This window comes from Ciconia boyciana, chromosome 8 (genome assembly GCF_034638445.1).
Source record: "Ciconia boyciana chromosome 8, ASM3463844v1, whole genome shotgun sequence".
NCBI lineage: Eukaryota > Metazoa > Chordata > Aves > Ciconiiformes > Ciconiidae > Ciconia > Ciconia boyciana.
The window spans coordinates 10,377,392-10,400,057 of NC_132941.1; the positions used below are offsets into that span (position 1 = coordinate 10,377,392).

At 40.7% G+C, this 22,666-nt stretch overlaps 2 protein-coding genes across 14 annotated transcripts in view; both read right to left on the reverse strand.

The window, feature by feature from the left end:
* Positions 1–366: 366 nt before the first annotated feature.
* STARD5 (StAR related lipid transfer domain containing 5) lies at positions 367–5,597 on the reverse strand. Of its 2 annotated transcripts, XM_072871349.1 has the most exons (7): positions 5,463–5,597; positions 5,319–5,368; positions 5,068–5,200; positions 3,558–3,675; positions 2,417–2,510; positions 1,676–1,854; positions 367–1,476 (listed from the first exon to the last, which is right to left on the reverse strand). In XM_072871349.1, exons 1-6 carry the CDS (start codon positions 5,550–5,552, stop codon positions 1,707–1,709), a joined length of 633 nt encoding a protein of 210 aa, XP_072727450.1. In that variant the 5' UTR covers positions 5,553–5,597; the 3' UTR covers positions 367–1,476; positions 1,676–1,706. The 2 variants fall into 2 exon arrangements, with proteins under 2 accessions (XP_072727450.1, XP_072727451.1); XM_072871350.1 differs by having other exon boundaries at positions 367–1,854.
* Positions 5,598–6,202: 605 nt separating this feature from the next.
* The window catches only part of TMC3 (transmembrane channel like 3), a 125,870-nt gene continuing 109,406 nt past the window's right edge, over positions 6,203–22,666 (reverse strand). For 11 of the 12 annotated variants that reach the window (XM_072871336.1, XM_072871337.1, XM_072871339.1 and 8 more), the window contains 17 exons: positions 21,623–21,721; positions 21,388–21,530; positions 19,771–19,918; positions 18,799–18,842; positions 18,493–18,640; positions 17,594–17,703; positions 17,355–17,433; positions 16,629–16,868; positions 14,903–15,031; positions 14,159–14,226; positions 13,779–13,907; positions 12,847–12,957; positions 12,181–12,306; positions 10,773–10,851; positions 10,533–10,575; positions 9,122–9,419; positions 6,203–7,811 (listed from right to left, as the gene is read on the reverse strand). In XM_072871336.1, coding sequence (XP_072727437.1) covers positions 6,971–7,811; positions 9,122–9,419; positions 10,533–10,575; positions 10,773–10,851; positions 12,181–12,306; positions 12,847–12,957; positions 13,779–13,907; positions 14,159–14,226; positions 14,903–15,031; positions 16,629–16,868; positions 17,355–17,433; positions 17,594–17,703; positions 18,493–18,640; positions 18,799–18,842; positions 19,771–19,918; positions 21,388–21,530; positions 21,623–21,721 — 2,835 coding nt within the window. In that variant the 3' untranslated portion in view covers positions 6,203–6,970. Of the gene's footprint in view, positions 7,812–9,121; positions 9,420–10,532; positions 10,576–10,772; positions 10,852–12,180; positions 12,307–12,846; positions 12,958–13,778; positions 13,908–14,158; positions 14,227–14,902; positions 15,032–16,628; positions 16,869–17,354; positions 17,434–17,593; positions 17,704–18,492; positions 18,641–18,798; positions 18,843–19,770; positions 19,919–21,387; positions 21,531–21,622; positions 21,722–21,828; positions 22,179–22,666 lie in introns of those variants that run through there. The other variant, XM_072871348.1, reaches the window with a different exon arrangement.

Genomic DNA, 22,666 nt, shown 5'->3' on the forward strand with positions numbered 1-22,666 from the left:
TGAATTTCATGCCTAACAACTTTAGTACATTTAGATAAATATGTATGAGCCTCTGTAATATCAGGGCTCAAGTGTCTCCTCAGTAAATTTGTTACTCTTCTTAAGTACAGAAAGCAGCAATCTAAATTGGAAATAAGGACCAACCAAGGGCAAAGAAGTTGGGAGGGTGAGTGTTCTCACTAAAAACACCTTTATCCCCACTCAGTGGGGAGTGCAAATGGGAGTGAAAGCTTTTCCCTGCCTTGTTGCCTTGAATTCAGAGAGATGCTGGAGGTCCAAGTGGTTCTTATGTTTCCTTGATGGTAAAGCAGATGCATGAGAAACCATTGTAAAGGATTATCCAGGAAAAACAGGACAATGTAGCAGAAAAATATTTATTTCATCAGACTCATACAAGTTTTTACATCTTTGTACACAAAGGAGACTAGATTAAAAACTGATTCCTTGAAAAATCTGTTCCATAGAGTGAGATTTACAGTGGGAAACTTTGTGTGCAAGTCCATGCCCTACACTAAATATGAAACAAATACAGGGACAGAAAGCAGAGCATATTAATCTTGTTAAATAATCGAGTTACAGCATTAAAATCACAACCTGCATTTAAATTCCTAATTCAGCAATTAGTTTTCCTTTTGTAAGTATATGTAATCCATAGTAATGTCTGATATTCCTGCAGTAACCAGCACCTTATATATTTCCTAAAGCTGGACACATCACTGCACACAAGATCAGAAGCTGATTTCCCAAGATAGTGCTGTGAGGGACTCAGAGAAAAAGCAATGTCCTTATGGCCTGTCAAGTCAAGACTAAGCTACAGAAAAGATTATTTACCCGTTAAAACCTCTCACCACAAGAGACCAAAAAACATTCAAGTGCAGTTAAAAATGGCCATTTTAAGTGCAGTTTAAAAAATGGCAAGTGCTTAATCCTCTTTATTTATTGCCACTATGTCAGTGCAGTCTGTCTCATGACATTGTGGAAATCACTGGTTTTGGTACAGAGGGGAGAAAGGAAGAGTGTCTGTTTGCCAACCCACAGACCTATGAATTGATTTGCGCTGCTAGACCTTCATTTAGAAAAAAAGCACTTAAGGCACATTTACCACTAGTACTGAAGTCTGCTCGAAGAAACAAGTGGAATCCTCCACACAATTCAATTTGTTCTGGCTTTTACCATCTGCTGCCTTGCACCCACTGAAGCATCTTAGCAGCTCTGCAAGTGCTGGCAGCAAAAGAGCTACCTCTTCTTTTGGGGAAGGATCATTGTTCCACAGGAGTCTCTGGGGAGCTTCAGAGACAAAACAGGGCTGGCCTGCACCTGGCTAATGCTGTAGTGCTAAGTGGATTTTAGCAATGCTCCTCCTCACAGACACTGACAAAGTGTGGCCAAGAACGGATCTAGTACGTGCATCTTCTCTCTGCAGACAGCCCCCAGTGCTGCCTCCAGGATTATTCCAGCCTCTGGTGTGATATTTGTCTAATTATGAAAAATAAGGATATCTTATTAGAAAAGAATGCATTGCTTTGAATAGAGACAGGTAGAAAATGCCGTTTTAAAAATTTACTTTACTCAATCCATTGTTCCCCTTTCACCTCTCCTAACTATCTTTGCTGGTAGAAAAGTCCTGTAGGCTAACTTCCTATTTCTACCCTCAAGCTGCCAGGTTTTTTCCTACCCTCAGCTGGTGATGTCAGCAATTGGTCTTGTCACACTTTTAATGCCTTAACAGCTTTGGTCAGGTTGCTGTAAAATCCAGCTATGCTAGCTGGAAAGAAGGAATCCACCACTGTCTGGGGAAGATAGCCACCAAGGTCAGTCTGAAAGAAACTGAGGAGTTGAGTCCTGTCTGGCTCCCTGCAAAGACAATGCAAGTGATTTTATAGCCAGCAGTTTAAAAGCATTAAGAACTTTACAATGACTCTTACATGTATTGTCTGATGATAGATATTTCTAAGTACTTTCTTTTTTTAAACAAACAACAGACGTTAATTCCAAATTTCAATGAATGTGGCTATCCCCACAAGTCAAATTACAGTTAAACGAGGCCCTAATTAGGTACATGACTGTTTATGAATTATGGCAATGTAATAAACAACCGGATACTCATTTACAAAAAATTAAGACCACACTTATGTTCTGCTGAATCTCTACTTAAGAGGTCAGCGAGAATCCTACCATGATGATGGTTCCTGTAACATTAAAGACTTCCTGCTAGGAAATGAAGAGAGACTAATTCATTGCACAAAAAAAGAGAACAAAAAGGGCACTCATCATAATGATTACCAGTCAAAGGAAGACAGAAACATGTTATTGCCAAGAAGCTACAGATCACATGTGGCCATATACACATAAACACACCACACAATGGATAAGAAGGGTTTTAGAATACATAACATTCAAATAGATTGCTTCTTACCCTGGAAGGGGTATACAGAAACAGCCACAGGGATAATTAAAACCTCTCACGAAATTTGGTTGAGGAGGACACAGTGGGTGTTCCACATTGGTGGCTAAAAGAAAAAGCGTTCAAGAAAAATGTCATTTTCACAGGAGATGGGAAAGAGTCCTTGGTACTCAAAGCATCAGCTGAGACGCTAACTCACTAAAAGAGCGAGAAGATATTTAAGAAGAATGGAAGTATAACCTTTTCAATGTGGGGCTGTGCCATACAAGCAGTCAGAATAGACCATTAAAAGGAACCATTCTGGCTATAGAATGGGGAAATCAAAGAAGTGTTGAATGCAGAAGCAATTGTTACTGAGCTCTGAACTAAGCATCAAGACACTTTGAGGGAGTTTCACTGAACCCATGTTGTCTGAGGGCATTGCTTTTCTTGAGAGATCATTCAAGTTACTTCCAACAAATCCATACTACAGAGCCAACAAATCCATACTACAGAGGTATATGCCACTTGACAGCTGAGGAGCTGCACTCTAGCAAGTATATAAATTCCTGGCAAGGCATTCCTGAACAGGATGGGAAAATGGGACAGCTGAACAGTGGGGCAATAAAAGCACTGACTTGTAACAGTTAAACAACAGAATGAAAGTGAAAAAGCAAAGAAACATCCTTCCATGCAGTAGCAGCCCCTTAAAAATTAGCACTATTTGGTTTCATAAGAACAATTATTTCCACATACAGGAGTAGCACATTTATTTAATGGCCTCACCAAACTCTAGAGGCTTTGCAGAAAATGTTAAAACAGGATTTAGCCTAAATGGGTCTCCTTTTAGAAAGTTCTGTAAATTCTTAAAAAAAATCAACAACGAAAACACACACACACAAAACCCCAGAACTTAATAGTAAACAAAATACTTATTCAACCTTAAAAGCATAGCAAGGGAAGAAACCACAGGCCAACAATATCATAATTATCTGAACGTTAATATGACTTATGTACTCTGAGGACAACTATGTAAAGAGATGACTAATATTTCATCTTCTGATCAGGATCAGATCAACAGCATGTTACTTATTTTTTATTTTACATTTATTTACGGTAGCTGCTGGTTATCTCCTAACATAAAGTGAATATGTTGAGAACACAAGCATCTTACCAGCAGATAGCATCGTCCCATCTTCATATTGCTTCATTAGGACCACATCCACAAATTCTCTTGGTGAAATAATCCTCATGAAAGCTGAAGGGGTTGTGGTTCTGCACACAGAGACAGTCTGGAAATCACAAAACGGAGTTATGTCAGTTGATGCTTTCAAACGTACGGCAGAAAAATCCCTGTACTTTCTGGTACTCTTTCAGTTACACTTTCTAAACTACTGCAACAAAGGGTGTAACAGAACTCCTTGATAAACAAAATGCAAAACAGCACAGTTAAAAGGCACTACCGTGTGTTGACGAAGGACAGTTTAATGGAGAAAAACAGAGTGATACTGCATTGCTTCCAGGTTGTTTAAGGACAGATACCACACAAAGGATGCTGAAAAGCAAATCTGGCACATCTATGCTCATAGGACAGGCAAAATGCTTCTCCTTTCCCGGAAGTACCATATCACATGGGATACAACCCGATATCCAGATTTGTTACACTGGAGAAGCATTTACACTATCATCTCCCCTTCTATGGAGGCTCTGTGGTGATAGGCTCCCCAAAACAGAGGTTTCTACCACACTGGTAAGTGCTGGCAAGTCTGATAAAGTCTATGAATTGCAAGTGGCAGGTTGCAGCATTTCTAAAGTTTAAGTTTATAATTAATACTAAATGCCTGTAAGGTTCCCCCAAGAAAAATAATCTTCCCAGGACTTCCACGAACATCTCTGGGACTGGTTGTGTTTGCACTCTGGCTGCCTCTGAGCATCATCTACTTCAGATTTGGGGATCTAAATCCAATGCCCTTTTAAGGTTCTGATACACTTAAATATAGAAAAAAAAGAAATTAGACTGTATAACTGCAGCAGCCAAAACTGCTGCTCATACATAGCCCTTTTCATCTGTAACGCTCCAAGTGCAGCATCTCTATTTTAATGATAGAGACACTGAGGCAAAGCACTGGGTCCCAAGGTCAGTCAGCCAGTTAAAGGCAGAGCGCAACAGCGCAGTGCAGAGCATAGCGTGCTGCCATGGTGAAAGATGGGGCCCAAATTAACAGCTGATGACATGAACGCTTCACTGCTTAGCTAAGTCTATGTATTCTCTAAGCCTCCTCTTCCCTCACAAATAGCTTGTTAAAAATAATCATGCTTACCTGGATTTGCAGCGTTAACAACAATGTAGTGCAGGAATCTTTAATGTTATACTTTTACATATTTTAAGCATGCAGTATTTAGCCAAGAATGTATTAGTAGTTCCTTTCAGAAAGATAAGCCACTGTTAAGAGAATATACGCAATTTACAGGACAGAAAAGAAAAAGAAAATAAAAAAATTCCCAATCCCAGTGTTGTCAGACTGACCCAGAGAGGCTGTACAACTTCTTGAGACCTTTTTACTTCCCTGCACATACCATAGGCTGTCTCATGAGGCACTACAACAGGAAGGTCTGTGCAGAGCCCAATGCTTCTGAACACAACGCTGCATTAGTCGCACCAGAACAGTTTTTAAGGAACTTACATCGCTGACGGCTTCGACGACCTCGAAGTCTTTCACGTTTTGGTCCCACTTGGTCCTGGGCCCGCCGGCCACCGGCTTTATGCATTCCCAGACACGCTGGGGGCTGGCAGGCAGGATCCCCTCTCCCCTGTACCTGCGGCGGGACGAAACGAAACCAAACGCCGCTGGTCCACCCCGCCTGGCAGCACGGCGGGGGCGAGCCCGCACCCCGGCATCTCGGGAAATGAACGCGGGGCGCTGGGCGTACTCACACGTTGCCAGCAAACTCCGCGGACGGTCTCCAAGAAACCGAAACCTCGCTCTGCGGGGAGGGGAAGCTTTCAGCCGCCACGCCGGGCCAGCCGCCCGCCCTCCCCCACCGCAGCCCCTGCACCGCCCCCGCCCCGCCCGCTCACCGTGCGCCGGCAGCCCCGCCAGCCGCCGGGGTCCCGCCGGTAGAGCCCCATCTTCTCGGCCGCCGCCTCGGCGAGGCCCGCGTAGTCCATGGCCGGGCAGGGCACAGCCGCCGCTCGGCCACCGCCTATGAGGGCGCCGCGCCGCACCGCCCCCGTGGGCCGATGGCGGCGCCGCCCCCTCACCTGAGCGCCCGGCCCGGTCGCCAGCCCGGAGGAGGCGGCTTGCCTCGCCTCATGGCGCAGAGGGCGGCGGGTCTGGGATCGGCCATCCAGGCCAGGCCCCGGAGCCGCGGGTGGCCGTGGCGTGGCTCTCCCGGACAGCTGGTAACAGCGGGCCTCCCCTCCGCCAGCCCCCCGGCAGCCGCCTGAGGGAAAAAGAGCCGCCGGGCGACAGGCAGCTGTGAGGAAGCGTTACTCGGATCGCCTCCGGCCTTCGAAAACGGCGGGGAGCCAAGGCAGAGGCTTTACTGTTCCCTTACTTAAAGCTGGGGTGGCGCCGCTCGCCCGCTTACAGCCCGGCTGCGGTGCAGCCGTGCCGGCCGACGGCCAGTCACACCCAGCCCTGCAAGGCCTGGGGCTGCCGGGCAGCCGGCGAGCCCCGCGGGAGATGTCCGTCCTCCGTCCAGCCTTCGGCGACGCAGCACGGCTTGGGGGAGCTGGCGGGAAGGAGGCAGCGTGGTTCTGGCTAAAGGCCAACGGTGCTTTTGTCCCGGTATAGTACTAATGACATGGAAAAAAGAGCAATCTTCAGCATCTAAAGAAGGTGTAAAATGGCAATTGTGTGCGAAAAACGGGGAGATAATTAAATTAGGAGTCATGACGCAAATTTTTAAAAGGCCGCGGACAGAAAGTTTTCCACAGTCTTGCAGTGAAGCTTGTCACGGGCTGGGCTGAGGAGTCTCGCCAGAAAATTACTAGAAGACCTAGGATTTCATCTAGATCACTATTGCTATGATCAAACGACCCAGTTGCCCATGCAGTACACTCTAAAGAATCTCCCTATTCTCTGTAATTAACCTATTGCTGATTTGTTTGAGCTACACCATATTCAAACTAGGCTTGTCAAGATGTCATAAATTATACTACAGATAGCAACTCTATTTGTAGGAAGCTGATTTCCTGTTGAATTTATTCAGTGGAAGCATCTTTAGCTGTGACTATGTCAAAGAGACAGAGGGGCATATTTTTCTATTGGTTTCATTCAAGTGCCCCAAGTACATAGCTTTTGATTTTCCAGTAGGTGGGGTTTTTGTTTTTATAACAGCGTAACAATAAGTAATAAATTGGAATAATTTTATCTTCCAAATTTTGCGATGTATCAGTTGTGATATTAAAGCGAGGTACAGTTAACAGTAAAACACAAGGCTAACTATGCTTTTCCCACCTCGAATAGCTGCATACACTGTTGCTGCAAAGACTATGTCGTAGTTATTCCAATAGACCTCAAACAGTGAGTACAACAAACGCACGTATACCTGTTCAAAACACAGAAAGGTTGGGGCACTTTCTCAGACATTTGAGCACACCAGTTCATTAGGCTCAGACATATTTAGATCAACACTGTTTTTTGATTTCTTTTTGGTGAGTTTTGTCCCAGGTTTCGGATACTTCTCCTTGCTATGAATGACCTGGATATACTGGTCATTGCTGCTGTTCTGCGGATCACTGCTGGATTCAATGGAAATGGAATCAGATTCTGTTAGAGATTGCTCCAGCTTTTGCTTTGATTTTGGTTTCACACGTGGCTCAAGATAGTTCAGGTGCACTTTCTTGTAAGCATACGGAGGCCTGTCCAGGTCTAGCTCAAAACCATCATCCCAGGATTTGTAATGCACTCTGGCTAGATCCTTGCTCATAAGAATGTGGCCATCAGCACGTTCCCCAATGTAAAATCGTGGTGCTGGGCGAAGATCAGACAGTGAGCGAGGGCGATGGGATCTGTTCATGAATTCTCTCCCAAGTTCCTCTTCATCCTCCTCATCTTCACTGGGATGAGGGGAATATATCTGGTGTGGCGTTCGAACCACGTATCTTCTGACATTGCGTGGATACAACTCAATAATGTCTCCCGATTCATCCTTTCTGAAGTGCCTTTGGAGTCGGGAGGCAGAACGGAGCGATTTTTTGCGGGACTCATTTTCATTAACAAGAAAATACCTGGTAGCATATGGTCGACGTCCCACAAAAACAGGAGGCCCTGCCCCAAGAGCGTCCGGATTTACCTGCCGAATGCCTTTTCTGAAGAGAGGCTCAGAATGAACATCTTCAGTGTGCTTTTTGAAAGTCACTGGTGCGTAGGGCTTTGTTTTGCAGAGCTCACTTGCACTCCCATGCACAACGCTTGGGTACCTTTAGGAAGGAAAAGAAAAAGGAAGGAAATATTGAGATACACACTTATCTATTAATGTAATTAAAACATGTAAAAATTCATTGCTCTGGAAGTCAAACACTAGATTGTAAGGGTGGAGATTACAGAATCGCCATTGTTCCAAATTTTTAGGACCAGTTTGAGAAACATACCCTAAAAATTAGGAGATATATTTGTTCTTCCCTGGGAAAAGACAATTGACCTCTCAAGTTACATTCCCATCCTGTTTTTTATTCTTCTGAGAACTGTTTAAAAATGCTCTTTATCTGATCACTTGGAAAAAAAACAACAGGTGGCTTAAAGCATCAGTCTGCTGATGTCCAAAACTGGTTGTCCTACAACTAGACCTGCACAGGCATTCTGCACAGCACTCCTTCACTCTTACTGTGTTTGTCTTGTTCATGGAAACAGTATGCTGCACAAACTGTTTTAGTTATATGCCCGAGAGGAAGCTTAGTATTTACCTTTGCTTGAGGTGTGTGTAAACTCCATCAACTACATAATTTCAAAAGTTTTATAATCCCCTCTTAATTAAGGGAGAGTTAAGGAGGTGGTGTCACCAGCAATCTGAATAGTACCCATGAATGGACCTGCTTTTAAAAAATTCCTCAGCTGTTTTACTGCTCCAGACAGTCTGAATACACAGCTATTTTGCAAATAAATACAGGTATGTCATGGAGCTTGTCGTGGTTTAGCCCCAGCTGGCAACTAAGCACCATGCAGCCGCTCGCTCACTCCCCCCTGGTGGGATGGGGGAGAGAATCGGAAGAGCAAAAGTAAGAAAACTCGAGGGTTGAGATAAAGACAGTTTAATAGGTAAAGCAAAAGCCGCGCACGCAAGCAAAGCAAAGCAAGGAATTCCTTCACTACTTCCCATGGGCAGGCAGGTGTTCAGCCATCTCCAGGAAAGCAGGGCTACATCATGCGTAACGGTTACTTGGGAAGACAAATGCCATCACTCCAAATGTCCCCCCTTTCTTCTTCTTCCCCCAGCTTTATATACTGAGCATTACGTCATGTGGTATGGAATAGCCCTTTGGTCAGTTTGGGTCAGCTGTCCTGGCTGTGCCCCCTCCCAGCTTCTTCTGCACCTGGCAGAGCATGGGAAGCTGAAAAGTCCTTGACTAGTGCAGCAACAACTAAAACATCTCTGTATTATCAACGCTGTTTTCAGCACAAATCCAAAACACAGCCCCATACCAGCCACTATAAAGAAAATTAACTCTATCTCAGCTGAAACCAGGACAGAGCTGCTGGAAGAAATGCCATTTCAAAACCAAAGCAGTCTTGCCTGTTTGTGATATGATCGTTTCTTGGTTTCTGTACACTTGATACTGAGGGAGCTGGCGTTAAAGAGGTTGAAGTTGTGGGAGTTGCGTTGACGGGTCTTGCAACATCGGTTGAGGGCACAGTTTGGGGCACAGACTGGGAAATGGTTTGTATTCTGGTGCCTTTGGTTGCGGGAGATTCAAAGTTCAAGACACTGCCATTCTTTCGGGGAGTTGAGGATCGAACGGAAGACTCCTGGCTGATAATATCACTTTCTTGCTCTGGTCTCTTGTCATTCCCATCCAGATTTTGGATTCTGGCTAGAAAACAGAAATTATTACAGGAACTGTCCAGGTCTCTAAATTTAGAAGCTGCTGTGTAAATGCAGTGGCTCATATTCACCCTTCAGTCAGGGGATCCAATGCTAACAGAACCCCACCGTGTTCCGAAAAGAGAAACTGACATCGTGCTGGGAAACATGGTGATAAAGGGGTGGATCGGCATACTATGCTACATGGCAGGTGTAGTGTTGGGGAACACAGAAAAACCACTGGATATTTCACTGTAGAATTCCAAAATGGTTAACAAGCCAATGTCTCTTTTCAAGAGCCCCATTTTAGTTCACAATGTACACCACTTCCAACATGAAGGTGGCTGAATTCAGCAAACTGGATCCAGTGACTGTGCTGGTCACAGCCAAAAGCTGAATTTGGTTTCTGTAACAAAGGCAGTCCAACTAGGACACACACCTCATTGCCCTTAATAGTCACTCCTGATCGCTGTATTGCTATACATCGGGTATTTCACCATTTATGTGCCCACTGAGAGCTATAAGGGGGTCACAGTAGCATTAAGATCTAGCCATAAGGCTACTGAATCATGTCTTTGTTTTGGCTTGGCAAATTTTTACTTGTTCCTTTCACTGGGAGGTATTAGAAGGATAGCATCCTTTCTGTGGTTTCTCATTGCTACAGTCTGAGAAGTGGAAGGTGCAGGTTCAAATTCCCTCAGGCACAGTAGACAATTAAGTGTGAAATCTTTTCATTGCTGATGAAACATTCAACTATCTCAAGTCAAAGAATAGGGGCCATTCCCTTCCTCCTCTTCTGCCTACTAGCCTCTGAATTTTATGCAACGTCTGACATGATTTGAATCATCAGAGATGCCTCCCAGGTTCTGCCCTGTTGGTTGTAAAAGCAGGAAAATACCCAGTCCAAAGATCTCAGCAGAATTTAGGTATAAAACACACACCTTGTCTTTCAGTGCTGCCGAGATTAAGTCAAGCTGAGCTCAGAAACAATCTAAAAGGAGGACTCTACCAGAAATACAGCTTTTTATATGTCGTTGAACTTCTCTATGTGTATGAGAACTCAGAATGGTTTTGCATCCAAATACTTTAGTAATAGTGGCATTTCTAAAGCTCACCAACTTACCTACTGCCATCTGAACAACCTTTTTCTTATCTTCAGTTCTTTCCTAAAATACATTCGGAAGAATGAGAAGCAGTAAATTATTACGGATTAGAGAGTAAATCCACTGCTGTGTAAGGATGAAAAATACAGGATTGGTTTTACGTTGTGAAACACTGGAAGTGACTTTAGAGATTTAATTAGGCTAGTACTTTACTGAAGACCCACCAAATTGCATGTAAAAGTGCTTTGCGCTGTACTTACTGTTTGGATCTTCATTCTCAGTTGATTGTTGGTGAATTTTAATGATCTTGCAATACTTTGTAGGTAATAGATTAGCATGCTAGAAGTGAAAGAGGTGATTATGAGTCACTTCAAACATTCTTGACAGTTTTCTCTTTGAGGGTTTATAGGTCATCAAAATGATGTACAGGTTCAGTTGCTGCTTTGTAGCATTTCCTTTATACCATGATAATGGATCACAGCCTTCTTTCAAGCAAACATACATGAAAGAAAGAAATGACACTGAAAACAGATTTAACAGCACTTCTAAGTGTGCCTGTGTTTTTTGCATGTCTTTTAATTGTGTATGTAACCCTGGGTGCCTTTCTAGCTTTTTTTTTTTTTTAATTCTGGACACACTCAAAATAAAAACGTTGATAAAAATTATCTCGTCTTTTTTTCCCAGTGACACCAGAATTACAGCTGAGTTTACACACTCATACCAATGTAATTTTGTTGACTGACTGGAATAACACCTTGTTTACGCTGGCACAGCTGAGATCAGATCTGGCCTGACATAATGGATTACACTGGCTTTCAGGTTAAGTAAAGTCTTATAGCTAGACTTCATACCACAAACATTTACATATGTGCTTAGCCATCAGTTTGAAGCAGTCAACAGATCTACTTAAATTTGTAAATATGTTCATATCTACATGGCTGGGACCTTAGAGGAAAAAGTTACAAATACGAAGTATTGCTTCGGTCTTTTTGATTTGTCTGAAAAGCCCACTGGTGGGACAAACTCTGCATTTGTCTGTAGTTTACAGGGAAAAAAATGATACAAAGGTACGTGCAAGACAAACGATACTTCATAGAAGCAAAGTGAATTTCAAACAGCTCAAAGTAAATATTAATTCCCAGCTGTGAACAATTATTTAGAAACTAGAGTAAGAAAGGACTTCCACTGGAAAGTCTGCAGCAAGTTATATTACATTAACACTTAAGAGCAGACCTTCATAATTGATTTATCTTGTCAGAAATCAGGATGACTGATAGACTGAGCCCTGTTCACAGTCATGAACTGAACTACTGACCATGAGGAAATGGAAAATTAATTTCTGAGGAGCTCTTGAGAGGGAAGAAGGATCTTAAAACTTCCTGGGACCAGCAGCACTGCAAGCCTTGACACAATATAGTGAACTTACTCTAACACAGTATCCCAGAACAAGAAATTCCTTTTGAAAATGTGATGACAGTCTTTTTAACATACTGTCATTCCTGTCTGATCCATATACCATATATTCAATAAGGTGGTTTTTTTCAGATATGCTTAATAAAATTACAGTAATGCAGTGTTTGTTCCTCAGTATCAACATTTGACTCTTCAGAGATAAGGCCAGTATTAATACAATCAATTTAATCTGCCTGTGAAAACCAGAGTACTTACAATAAAAGTAGTAGTGCAGGGAGGACAACCACAGGACTGCTGATGTAAGTAATCACTGTGTTGAACCATGTGGGAAAATCATTCTGAATTGTTTCAGAAACAATATCGTATATTTTTTCTTGTCCACTACAAGATGGGGGGGAGGGGGAAGGTAAAATTAAGTTGTAAGAAATCCTAGGTACATCAATTTGTTAAGCAGTGTTGCACTGAATAAACAAGGAGTTTCATCCAAAACCACTTTGGAACAAACAGTATAGTGAAAGGAAAAAAAAAAAAGAAAAAAAAAGATAAAAGCAACTTATTCATTATTTGCTTTTTAACAATTTTTCCAAAGCAGAAAAGCATTGGCCAGGCTTGGAGGGTGCTTGAATTGAGACACAAGATGGTGATATGTACTAGATTGCTCGGTGGCACATTACATTATGTAAACATAACATAACTGAACCATGTATATAAAGCGAAATGTTGAGCTTCACTCGGAACGTTGATATATTCACCTAGTTAAATCTTAAACTGGAAAACATTGGCAGCAGAAAAACTTTGTCCTGTCTATCAACTTTTTTTTTTTTTTAAAATCAGTAATTTGGGTATTATTGAACCGGATGAATTTATTGTGAGAGGGTGAAATAAAATCTCTGCAGTTTTCATTAGTCCATTATAACTTACCTGAAGGGACCACAGCTTAAAGATGGCTTATATCGGGCAATAGCAAAAATAGTAGGTAACATGCATAAGAACAACATGAACAGCAACATGGCCAAGTAGAAATTATTGGATCTGCAAGAAGGCATAACATGTTTCAGATTATACTAATCAGAGAGAAAAACAGAGGCAACATAAAAGGTGTAAGTCTGTATCTACCTAACAAGTTCAAGACCTACATTTCTGAAAGATCAAAACCATTCTGCTATGATTAGAAAGTCTGAACAGAACCAGATTAAACAGACTCTTAATTATCAAAATCCTATTTGCACTGCTTTCCAGATACCACTGCTGCAGCCAGAGAATGGTTTGTAGCACCCTTCTATAAAAACTGACCTTACTGCCCGGCTGTGTTGGGGGAGAAAAAGAACAGTGGCAGAAGTTGATTTATCTTCAAAACATGTTAAAAATATCTGATTCTTAAGAATTAAAGATGCCCTAAATTATTTCCATTTTGAGTAAACAATTAAGATACTCATTGTGACAGAAGAAAAATGGGGAAATCCGTGCATGATGCAACAGACAAAAGCAGATACTTCATAGTTTTCAAAGAAAGAAACATCAAGAAATAGGACTTGCAACAGTGAACACATGTAGGTTATTGTGCTCAATCAGATTTGTATGGAAATAAAGCATTTATTCTGGGCCACATCTAGGAATATTCCCTGACATATTTTTCAGTTCTTGCATATCTTTAACTACCCCGCTTTACAAACCCTCCAGTTTCTCGGTGACTATGTTTTTTTCCACAGATCTTTGCTATCAGTATTACTGTCAAAATTTGATTGTCAACTTTCAGAGCTAAAATCTCCTGTCATTTCATTCCTAGGCACAGAAGACATTTCCATTGTCTGCATTTGATTTATTCTTTATCTTTTGCTCTTATTTTGACTAACCGAGATGCTCTGAAAACCTGCTGATGTGGTACATTACACGTTAACACAGCCCAGCTCCTCAGGTACATGAGTCCAATCAACTTGAGAACATTGAATGCTGGTAAGCAAGGTGAAAAGAAAGCTCCCATCCTGGAAAAATAATATCATGTCAGTGCTCAGTGTTGCCAGAAGCAATTTTAATAGCAAAAGAACATAGCAAATATGAAAAAAACAGGTAAACAACAGCTCACTATCAACAGATGATCTCTTCTTATAATAAAGTATAAAAGACTGCATTGAATCCTACTGCATCCTACTTGAATAGGTTTCATTGGAAATCATCAGATTGACTTAGTAATCAGCCAACAAAGGACAAGAAAAATCGCTTATGGAGTACATACCAGATCATTCCTTGGTTGTAGACCAAGTGCAATACATTCTCTGCAATTTTGAATTCTCCATATTCTGGCTACAAGAAACACAGTGTAGGATGAATACCTTGTCTTAATCTTTTTTTCAGATAATTTATTAGAAGCATTTGACTAAATCAGTTTGCAGACAGCACATAGCCTGAAACATCCAGATCAAACACCAACTTTTGGCAGGCAGTGGGAACACAGTAAAACCTACTCTGCAGCAGGGGATTAAATAAACTAATTCCTCTCTAGTTTACTTCACTTCTTTAGTCAAGGACAAAGAACAGTCCTCAGCCTTTCATGCCAACAGCTTCTTGTTAACCAAATATTACTCACCATAATTTTCTTAAAGGGCTATATGCTTCTGGTTATTGTTTCTTGGACCACTATCTACATTATGGATAGATGTTACAGCTATGGAAAAGAGGATGTGGGGAGCAACTCCATGCCCTCTGTCTCATCTTTGGCTCTGGGACTGCTCTATGATCTCATTTTGGGAAAGACAAAGATTTTTGCACCACGGCCATGGGAGTAGACTTGAGAAAAACATCCAATCTCAGCATTTACCCTGTGCCCTCCAATTTAAACCCAGCGTGAGCTGTGCCTTTATAGATGTGTGCTACTGAGAAATTAGTTATCTGTGGAAAGGCTTTAAGGATGTTCAGTACTAAGGGAAGGAGCCTACCCATCTTCAGCATCTTAGTTTGATAAAATAAAGACTGTACTTACAAACTTGCTTTCTAGATCCCAGCACCAGCAATCACTTAAATATCGGACACACAGTCCACGGAAGAAATCAATTAGCAGGATGCTTGCGACTGTGAAAATCATGTCGATAATTGAAAGCTTTAGCATCTCCTGAAATACATATTGTTTATACATACTCAGTCATTCTGGAAGCAAATGGACTGCATATGGCTCTTTTGCATTTTACTTGTATTTTGGCTCAAGCTTAGTATCCTGATAAAATATGATTTGAATATATAAATTATTTCCTTTTAAGCTTTTCCTGTTTGACTTTTCCCTTACTTTGTTCTAGCAAAGAGAACAAATGTAATCAAGATTCCAGTGTGCCTTCTATTGCTTGCAGCAATAAAACTGTGGTCATGATGGCTTCATGCTTTCTTTTTAATGACTTCTGAAGATTTATCTAGATAAACTGAACCGGGTTGTTTTTTGTATTGTACCCAATCCTTTATTATACTGACTGTTGTAATACATACTTGCTAAGTGCTTCACAATGAGAAATGCTTATTATTCATACAAAACCCAATGGCAGTAGGATCATCAAGCCATAAGAGAGACCTGTTTAGTGCTTACAAATGAATGGGGTTATCCTATATTTAATTGAGCTTTAAAAACGTACAATTAAATAGAAAAGATTCAATTCCAAACATCTCTAGCCCATTCTGGGGAAAAAAACAAACGATTAAAAAACCCCACGAACACAGATTCTAAAAATTTCCTGATGACTCTGCAATAGGGAGAGGGGCATACAAGAATAGAAGTCAGGCTAATAAACCTAGGAGGGGTCTTTTGCTCCATATGATCAAACAAGACCTTTAATATTGCTCACTCTGGAACAAGGAGCTCAGCTAGTCAGAAGCATGCTAGCATCATTCTTAACCTAGTGGCCTAGAGATAAGTGCAACGCTGACAGAGACCGAAGTACTTTGGGATCAAATGACATCCTTTGAATTTTGTGTGGTTAAAACTTCTCTCTGTATGTGTTTAGTGCCACTGCTAGTCACGCAAAGTAAAGGCCGCAAACGATGTATGCTTCATATGTAGGGAAGCAAAGAGTGTCATATTAAGTCTCCAGATTTTCTGCAACGTAACTGGGAACATGCATACGTGGCACTGCCACCCAACTGGCTCCATTCTTACAAACTGAGTATTTTGAAACCTTTTGTTGTTGTCCTCTTTCTCTCTGAAGAAGTGAAGAACACTTGATTCTCTAGTGGTTTGCCGAGGCAGAATGAATAGAGACTTCAGAGATATTGTACAAATGACCAAGAGCACAGCTTCATGCTTGGCTCGAGTCTGCATCCCCATCTATCCAGGCAGCAATGTGAATCTGCACAGGGTGCATGTTACTGCTCGTGCATTTTTATAGTCATGTTTCTCTGTATGAGTTTAGTAGGACATATCCTATTAAAACAGGATCTGTATCATGCATCTGTAGATATCTGCCTGTGCAGAGCTGAAGGCAGAGGCCATTTGTAAGAACATTTGTATAACACTAAACACATTGTAGATACTGAACAAAAAAAAAAGCTTGTATCTGTGGCCATATCACTTTGCATAGTCTTTACTCTTTCTACACAATCCTTAGCTAAATTCTGGAATTTATACAAAGAAAAGCTCTAAAATTGAACACAGCACAACATGATTTAAATTTTTTGTCAAATGTGAATTAGGAATAAGTTGATGGCATAATAAAACAATTACGTACTTGACCAACGTATGTCTCCCAGCACTGATCCTGTGGGTTCTGGGTGTTAAAGGAAACTGTTTTGTTAACCAGTGAGCCAGAGACCATCAAGCCTTGAGTGCGACTCTCTTCCGATGTGACAATGCCGTTTCTCTTAATTTGTACATCAGAAATAGTTGTAGATAAATTGTCTTCTTTAGAAAGAGTTTTGGTTGCTAAGAAGGCGGTAGAATTACTTGCATTGTTGTTAACGTTAGAGTCCTGAAATAAATGTCCCAAAAGCTACTTTTTCAACTGTACATACATGCAGATGTCTATACCTTCTACAACATACACACGTAGAGGCATTTCTTCATGTATTTTCAAGAAGCAGTTAGGTGATTTAAGTAGCTGTCAACATACAGTCAGATGGAACTTGTAAGGACAGTACTGAAAGCTGATTTTAGGTAGCTGAAAATATTTGGCCTAAAGTGATGGCTTTTTTTTTTTAAATAGTTAAGCAATGCACAGAAATCTATTTATCGTGTTACATCAGCAATCAAATGGACCTAGTTATCCTAAAAAACTACAAGTAGTTGTAAATGAACATTACAAACTAAGCTTAACTTTACAATCCTGTCAAACTGTAATATATTTTAATCGATTTCAAACAAATTTTCATCTGACTTCATATATATCACAATAAATAAAATTCTATCTATAAAGTCTACTAGCTTTACACATCAGAAAACATCAAGGTAAACTTACAGTGACACTCATACTGTCCACTTTATCCAGGAGAGCAATGATTAAACTGTAGAGGTTTCCCAGGTATAGAACAAGAACCCTGAAAACAAGAAGAATAAGATAGGGGTTATCGGCATTGTTACCCCATCGACTTCTCATACATTCTCTGGTTTGGCTGGACTAAAACATGTGACCAGAACACATCTCTCCGCTTCCTCCCTTTCTCCCCCTATATTTTCTACACTGCATAATGCCCATACCTGGCAAGCTGGAAACGAAGAGTAGTCCTTGGATGATACATCTCCAGAGCTGCCACAAGTTCAAAAGCAGAGGGTGCGATCATTGTAATGAGTGACACAACTACGCTTACCTACAGAACAGAAAGATGCAGCATTTTTGTAGCTTTTCATGTAGATCTTCTGCGGTACTTAGAGCGCTGATTGAAATACTGCTGATGCACATGCTTTGGTGATTGCTTTTCTTGGCGGAGATGCTTTAAAAAGTTATTACTGACATTAGTAATAACAGTAGTTATGAACCAAAATTATAGTTCTGGAATACCACTCAGGAATCTTTACTCCAGACATTGTAGTTTTAAAGTTACTACTTTATTAATCAAAATAAAAACTCAACATGTGGGAAATACGAAGCCAGCATCTTCCTCTGAAGTGGATGAATAGCTTCTCCATACCTATTCAATTCCTACTCTCAGTATCCACTCATTCCTCTGAATGGAAATATTCACAGATCATTCAGTATCCCCCAGCTGAAATCAATAGCTATTGTCAAAGCTGATTCCTTTCTCGTCCATTGGCCCAGTGTTCGCTCAGCTCAGCAAGGGCACAAAAGTAGATTTGTAAGTGACAGGAGAGTTTATGCTTTGTCCTCACAAAATAGGGGCCAGCTAGAACTGCAGTCTCTGTGAAATGAGGACCTGCAGCATCCCCCTGCCCACTTGTTAGCTCTGCTAACACCTTGCTGCAGTGCAGAGGGAGCAAGCGTGCGAAGAGAGGTCCAGGTAACCGCTGCTCTGCCCTCTCGTTCCTCATTTCTCCTGGCTAATCTCTTGCAATTTACACCTCAGTGCACGCTATTGCTACAGAGAGCCCTGAGACAATAAACCTGCTTCTAACACAGAGGTGGCATAAAGACAGCGTACCTCATTTTTTTCCCAAAGAGTCAATTCCTTTTTGGCGCGCTCTAACCTTTGGGATCGATCCACAACAAAGTATATGATGTAAATACTTCCAGCAAGCGAGAGAAGCACAAGGATGTTTGCAATAATTCTTAAGCTTATAGTCACTGCCCTAGGAAAAAAAAAAAGACACAGCCAATACAGTAGGTTGTCTTATGACACCAGGGGTCTTTTCTAACATGGTTTTTAGAAGTACGAGACAAGCAGATGAGCACTGCTATCTGCATTGAAACAGTGCTTTGAAAAGTATATCTGATTTTATATACATACAAGTTTTTGCTTTTCTTCTTTTCCTGCTCTTCCAATATAGCTTCCTTGAAAGAAACACAGCATTATCATTTTAATAGTGTTCAGCAAAAATACTGCACATATCTTTCACAGAAGTTATCAAATATACTAATAAAAAACTTCACAGCCTGGAAGTGCAAGTAGATTAATACCTCTCTGGCCTGCATAGCTTTTTAGGAATGATAAGTGAGCTTAAATAGTGAAGGAGATTTCTGAGAAACAAATACCCAGTAACCAAATACTCGTGCACTTTCAGTCATGCATGTTCAATGGGGTACAACCAGAGGTTTACACTACCAGATCTTTTTGCAGGACGTGCCTGTAGAATCCATGTGTCAGTAATATAATACAGAACTGTCAAAAGCTATCCTCAGTCATTGAAATAACTAAATGTCATAGCTTATTAATTTATCCTTGACACAATTTGAAGTAATTTTGTTCAATGATTTAATGAGAATACACCATATTTGGGAAAGAAATTACTTTTGATGAAAACCACATCTGTTCTTAAATTCTAAATGGAAAACATCTGTATTTAAAGCAATTTTCTAATACTGAGAGAGCTGTAAGATGTCCCCGGACCATTTGTTATGGAGAGATGAAAGAAATGAGTGTTTTCACATTGCTAACATGAATTTGATTCTATTACTCAATGAAATTGCATCACAAGCAGATTTGTTTCTAGTTATCTAACTTGTCACACATACAGTGGCATTAAATAAAACTCTTCCAAAGAACACAGTGGCCTTGCTGGGACAGAATGACAGTGTCAGCAAGTATGATGCGATGGCAATACCACACAGAGATGCGATACCCGCCCTCCCCTAGGCAAACATATCTGTAAATGAATACCAAAAAACAATAGGAAATGCAAGGGAATGAGAGGAAAGACTTATGTAGCTTACAGATTAACAAACAAATCAACTCTAAATAATTTGAAGGTCGGTTGCTCACCCTAATGCTATTAACTATGGCAGCAGCTTTGCTCTCTGCAGCCTCGGGGTTTCCTATTAAATAGTCCCAAGCACAAAACAGTCTCCAACAGAAAGTGTAATTTTCATCAGAGGCACTTGCTAAACTCATTCTTGAGTTCTTTGCCATTCTGTAAAAAAATAATAAATATTCAACTGTTGTTAATGTGTGAAGACGAATATGAAGGAATCACTGGTTTGGCTCATAGTTTTCAGATGTCTACGCCTTTAGAACTACCAAAAGTTTGCAGCAATTAGTGTCATTGTTGGCAGCTTTCTAAAGACAATAAAACAGGGTGAGGTTCAGAGCACAAACTTCACTTTTGTTCTAGTGCAGAAGTGACTCACTGTGGAAGGGCATTTTGATATTTACAGTCTTTATAGCTGACAAATAAAACAAATCTCACTAGATCTGTGGACTTAAACATATTTCAGTTTTACAATCTCCAGGTAGGATCCAGCTGGAAGGTACTATCACTAAGATCAGTATTACTGTCATTACAAGCTAGTTTGGCAAAACTAGCGATTATGCACAAGATCTGTTTGTTTTCTGTATTGTTTTCACCCTCAAAATATATGTTATTGTCAAATAGAAACCCAGTGCCATTTTACAGACCTTGGGAAAAAGAAAGAAAACCCCACCTACTCGTCTCAGGCAAGATGGCAGGATATTGCAAAGTGTAAGAAATGAAATGAAGATTAATAGCTTATGAAAGAAAGGACATCCAAAAGGACAACGTTAAAAGGGGAACTGTAAGCAGCTAAGCAGAGAGTCAGTGAGCTAAGTCAAAAGGAGAAGAGCTAATCATATCCAGAAACTACAGATCCGTAGACCAGTGTCAAACATATCAGTGACCCTTGGCACAAACAAGCAGGTAGAATACAAATAAATGAAAAGGGAAGGTTCGGCTTCAAAATTAAGAGTTATTACAGGCAGCGTTAAAAATGTGCCTGGACTGCACTGTGCTGGATAAATAGGTATCCAGAAGGGAAGGGAAAGCAAATCAGGAGAGGATGGAGTGACCTTGCCCCTCTCCAAGCATTGCACATTCCTGGATTTATGGTCAGCACTAGCGGTCTTGCTCTCTGTGCTAAGTAACTCCTACTCCTGTCCCTTCAACAGCAAAAAAATTTAAGCTTACATTCAAAAAGGATGCCACATACCAGCTGCAACAATGCAAATGATATTACATCTAGGATGGAATTTTACATTTGTATTTCAATAGATAGGAATAATAATGCTGAAAACATTACACTTAAAATATAATTTTCTGTCATAGCAATATTTATACCAGAAAGGAGGAAAACAGAAAGGACTTCCATGAGTGTTGGACCTTAAACTATACAAATGCAAAGCACACAGATCATCTTTTGTGCTGCCCTCCTTTTATAGACTGGGAAACTGAAGAGAGAGTGAAGATAAATGATAGTAAGATAAAGAGCAAGCTAGAATTAAACTCGGTCTGCCTCCCTAATATTAGCAGACTTGAACAGATTAATAGAACTATGCAGAATAAATACAGAGGAAATTAGATAAATACACCATTAACCATTGTCTGAGCACACAAGCTTGTGAACAGCAATAAATGAGAAGTCTTACTTTTTTAAGAGAATGATGAAGCTGTAAGCAAACACTGCCATTCCAACAAGGAAGTAGGCAAGAGGCAGCCGATACCCAGCCTTCCCAATCTTCCTGTCACGACCGTAGTAGCCATAAAACAAAACAGAGTACTGGAGGTAGCCCTGCAAAGACCAGAGTCCGTAAGTAAGAGCAGTAACTATTGATAACAACAGAACAGTGACAGCGAAACAATAAAGAGTGGTTTTAGTCTTGCCCCTAGTGACCAGATGGTGTCCAGGTCTTGAGCAGATGCAATATGCTCCTTGGGAATGGTCTTGCTGACTGTGCTGCCGAACGGTGCTCCGGCCAGTAGCTGGGAAAGAGAGAGAAGGTCTCAGAAGCTGTGTGAGCCCATCTGACCTGGGGCTGCACAGTGGAACCCACCAAGAGCTGCCCGCAGGGATGATGCTATCAGGGTACCGAGTATTGGGTCATTCCTCGTCCTAAACTAGTAACTCCATGAGAAATCCTGCATTCATTTTCCACTAAACCAGATGGAGGTTTTTTGCTATCTGTGGTCTACCTATGAGGAAATTTAGTCTCTGTAGACATCTTCAAAATGGCTGACAAATGAAAAGAGAGAAACCATCAACTGAAACCATTAACAAAATAGCTTTAAAAGTTATGTTTGGCTTAATTTAAGCATTTTTAAATTAAATATGACAGTGTTTGATCTCAAAATGGTATTTCAAGATTAAATCTACTTTTCCTTAAAAAAGTAAAAAATGAAAGGGAATACCTTTTTTATTTCAGTTTACTTTTTTGTTTGTTTTCGGGGTACTTACTTTTTTTTTCAGTTTAGCCAGTGAGAAGAAAAATCAGATATTCCCATGTTTTCTGATAATGTTATTAAAGCACAGGTTAGGTGAGGCAAAATAATATTTATGAATAATTTAACAAAGTTAACAAATAGCCTTACTTGCATGCAAAAACTAAACAAAGTTGTAGCTGTTCAGAACTTCTAGAAAATTATTTCTAATGGACAATAATCCAGAGTCTGGAGAGGGATGTTATGTTTTTCTGCCTGTAAATGACACTAACATGACTTGAGCGTACTCAGCACCAACTACAGCTTTTAGGGTTTGGTTCTGCATTTTAGTAATCGGATACAAATGCATTCTGTAAAAGCATTAGTACCATGTTGACAAAATATCATCTCTGACACTAATAGCAAAAATCTCTTATCCTTTGGCAGAAAAAAACCTCTTAATAGTGGAATTTATTTTAAATAATTCATTTTCAATTGTACATTTCAAAT

Bases quoted from the DNA above. Each gene is read 5' to 3' on its own strand.
- STARD5 (XM_072871349.1), bottom strand. From the start codon at position 5,552: ATGGACTACGCGGGCCTCGCCGAGGCGGCGGCCGAGAAGATGGGGCTC. The intron at 3,676-5,067 runs GTAAGTTCCTTA...TGTGATTTCCAG, and splicing joins TCGTCGAAGCCGTCAGCGAT to ACTGTCTCTGTGTGCAGAAC. The intron at 1,855-2,416 runs GTAAGAAGCAAT...TTGTCTTTGCAG, and splicing joins TTCTGTATACCCCTTCCAGG to GGAGCCAGACAGGACTCAAC.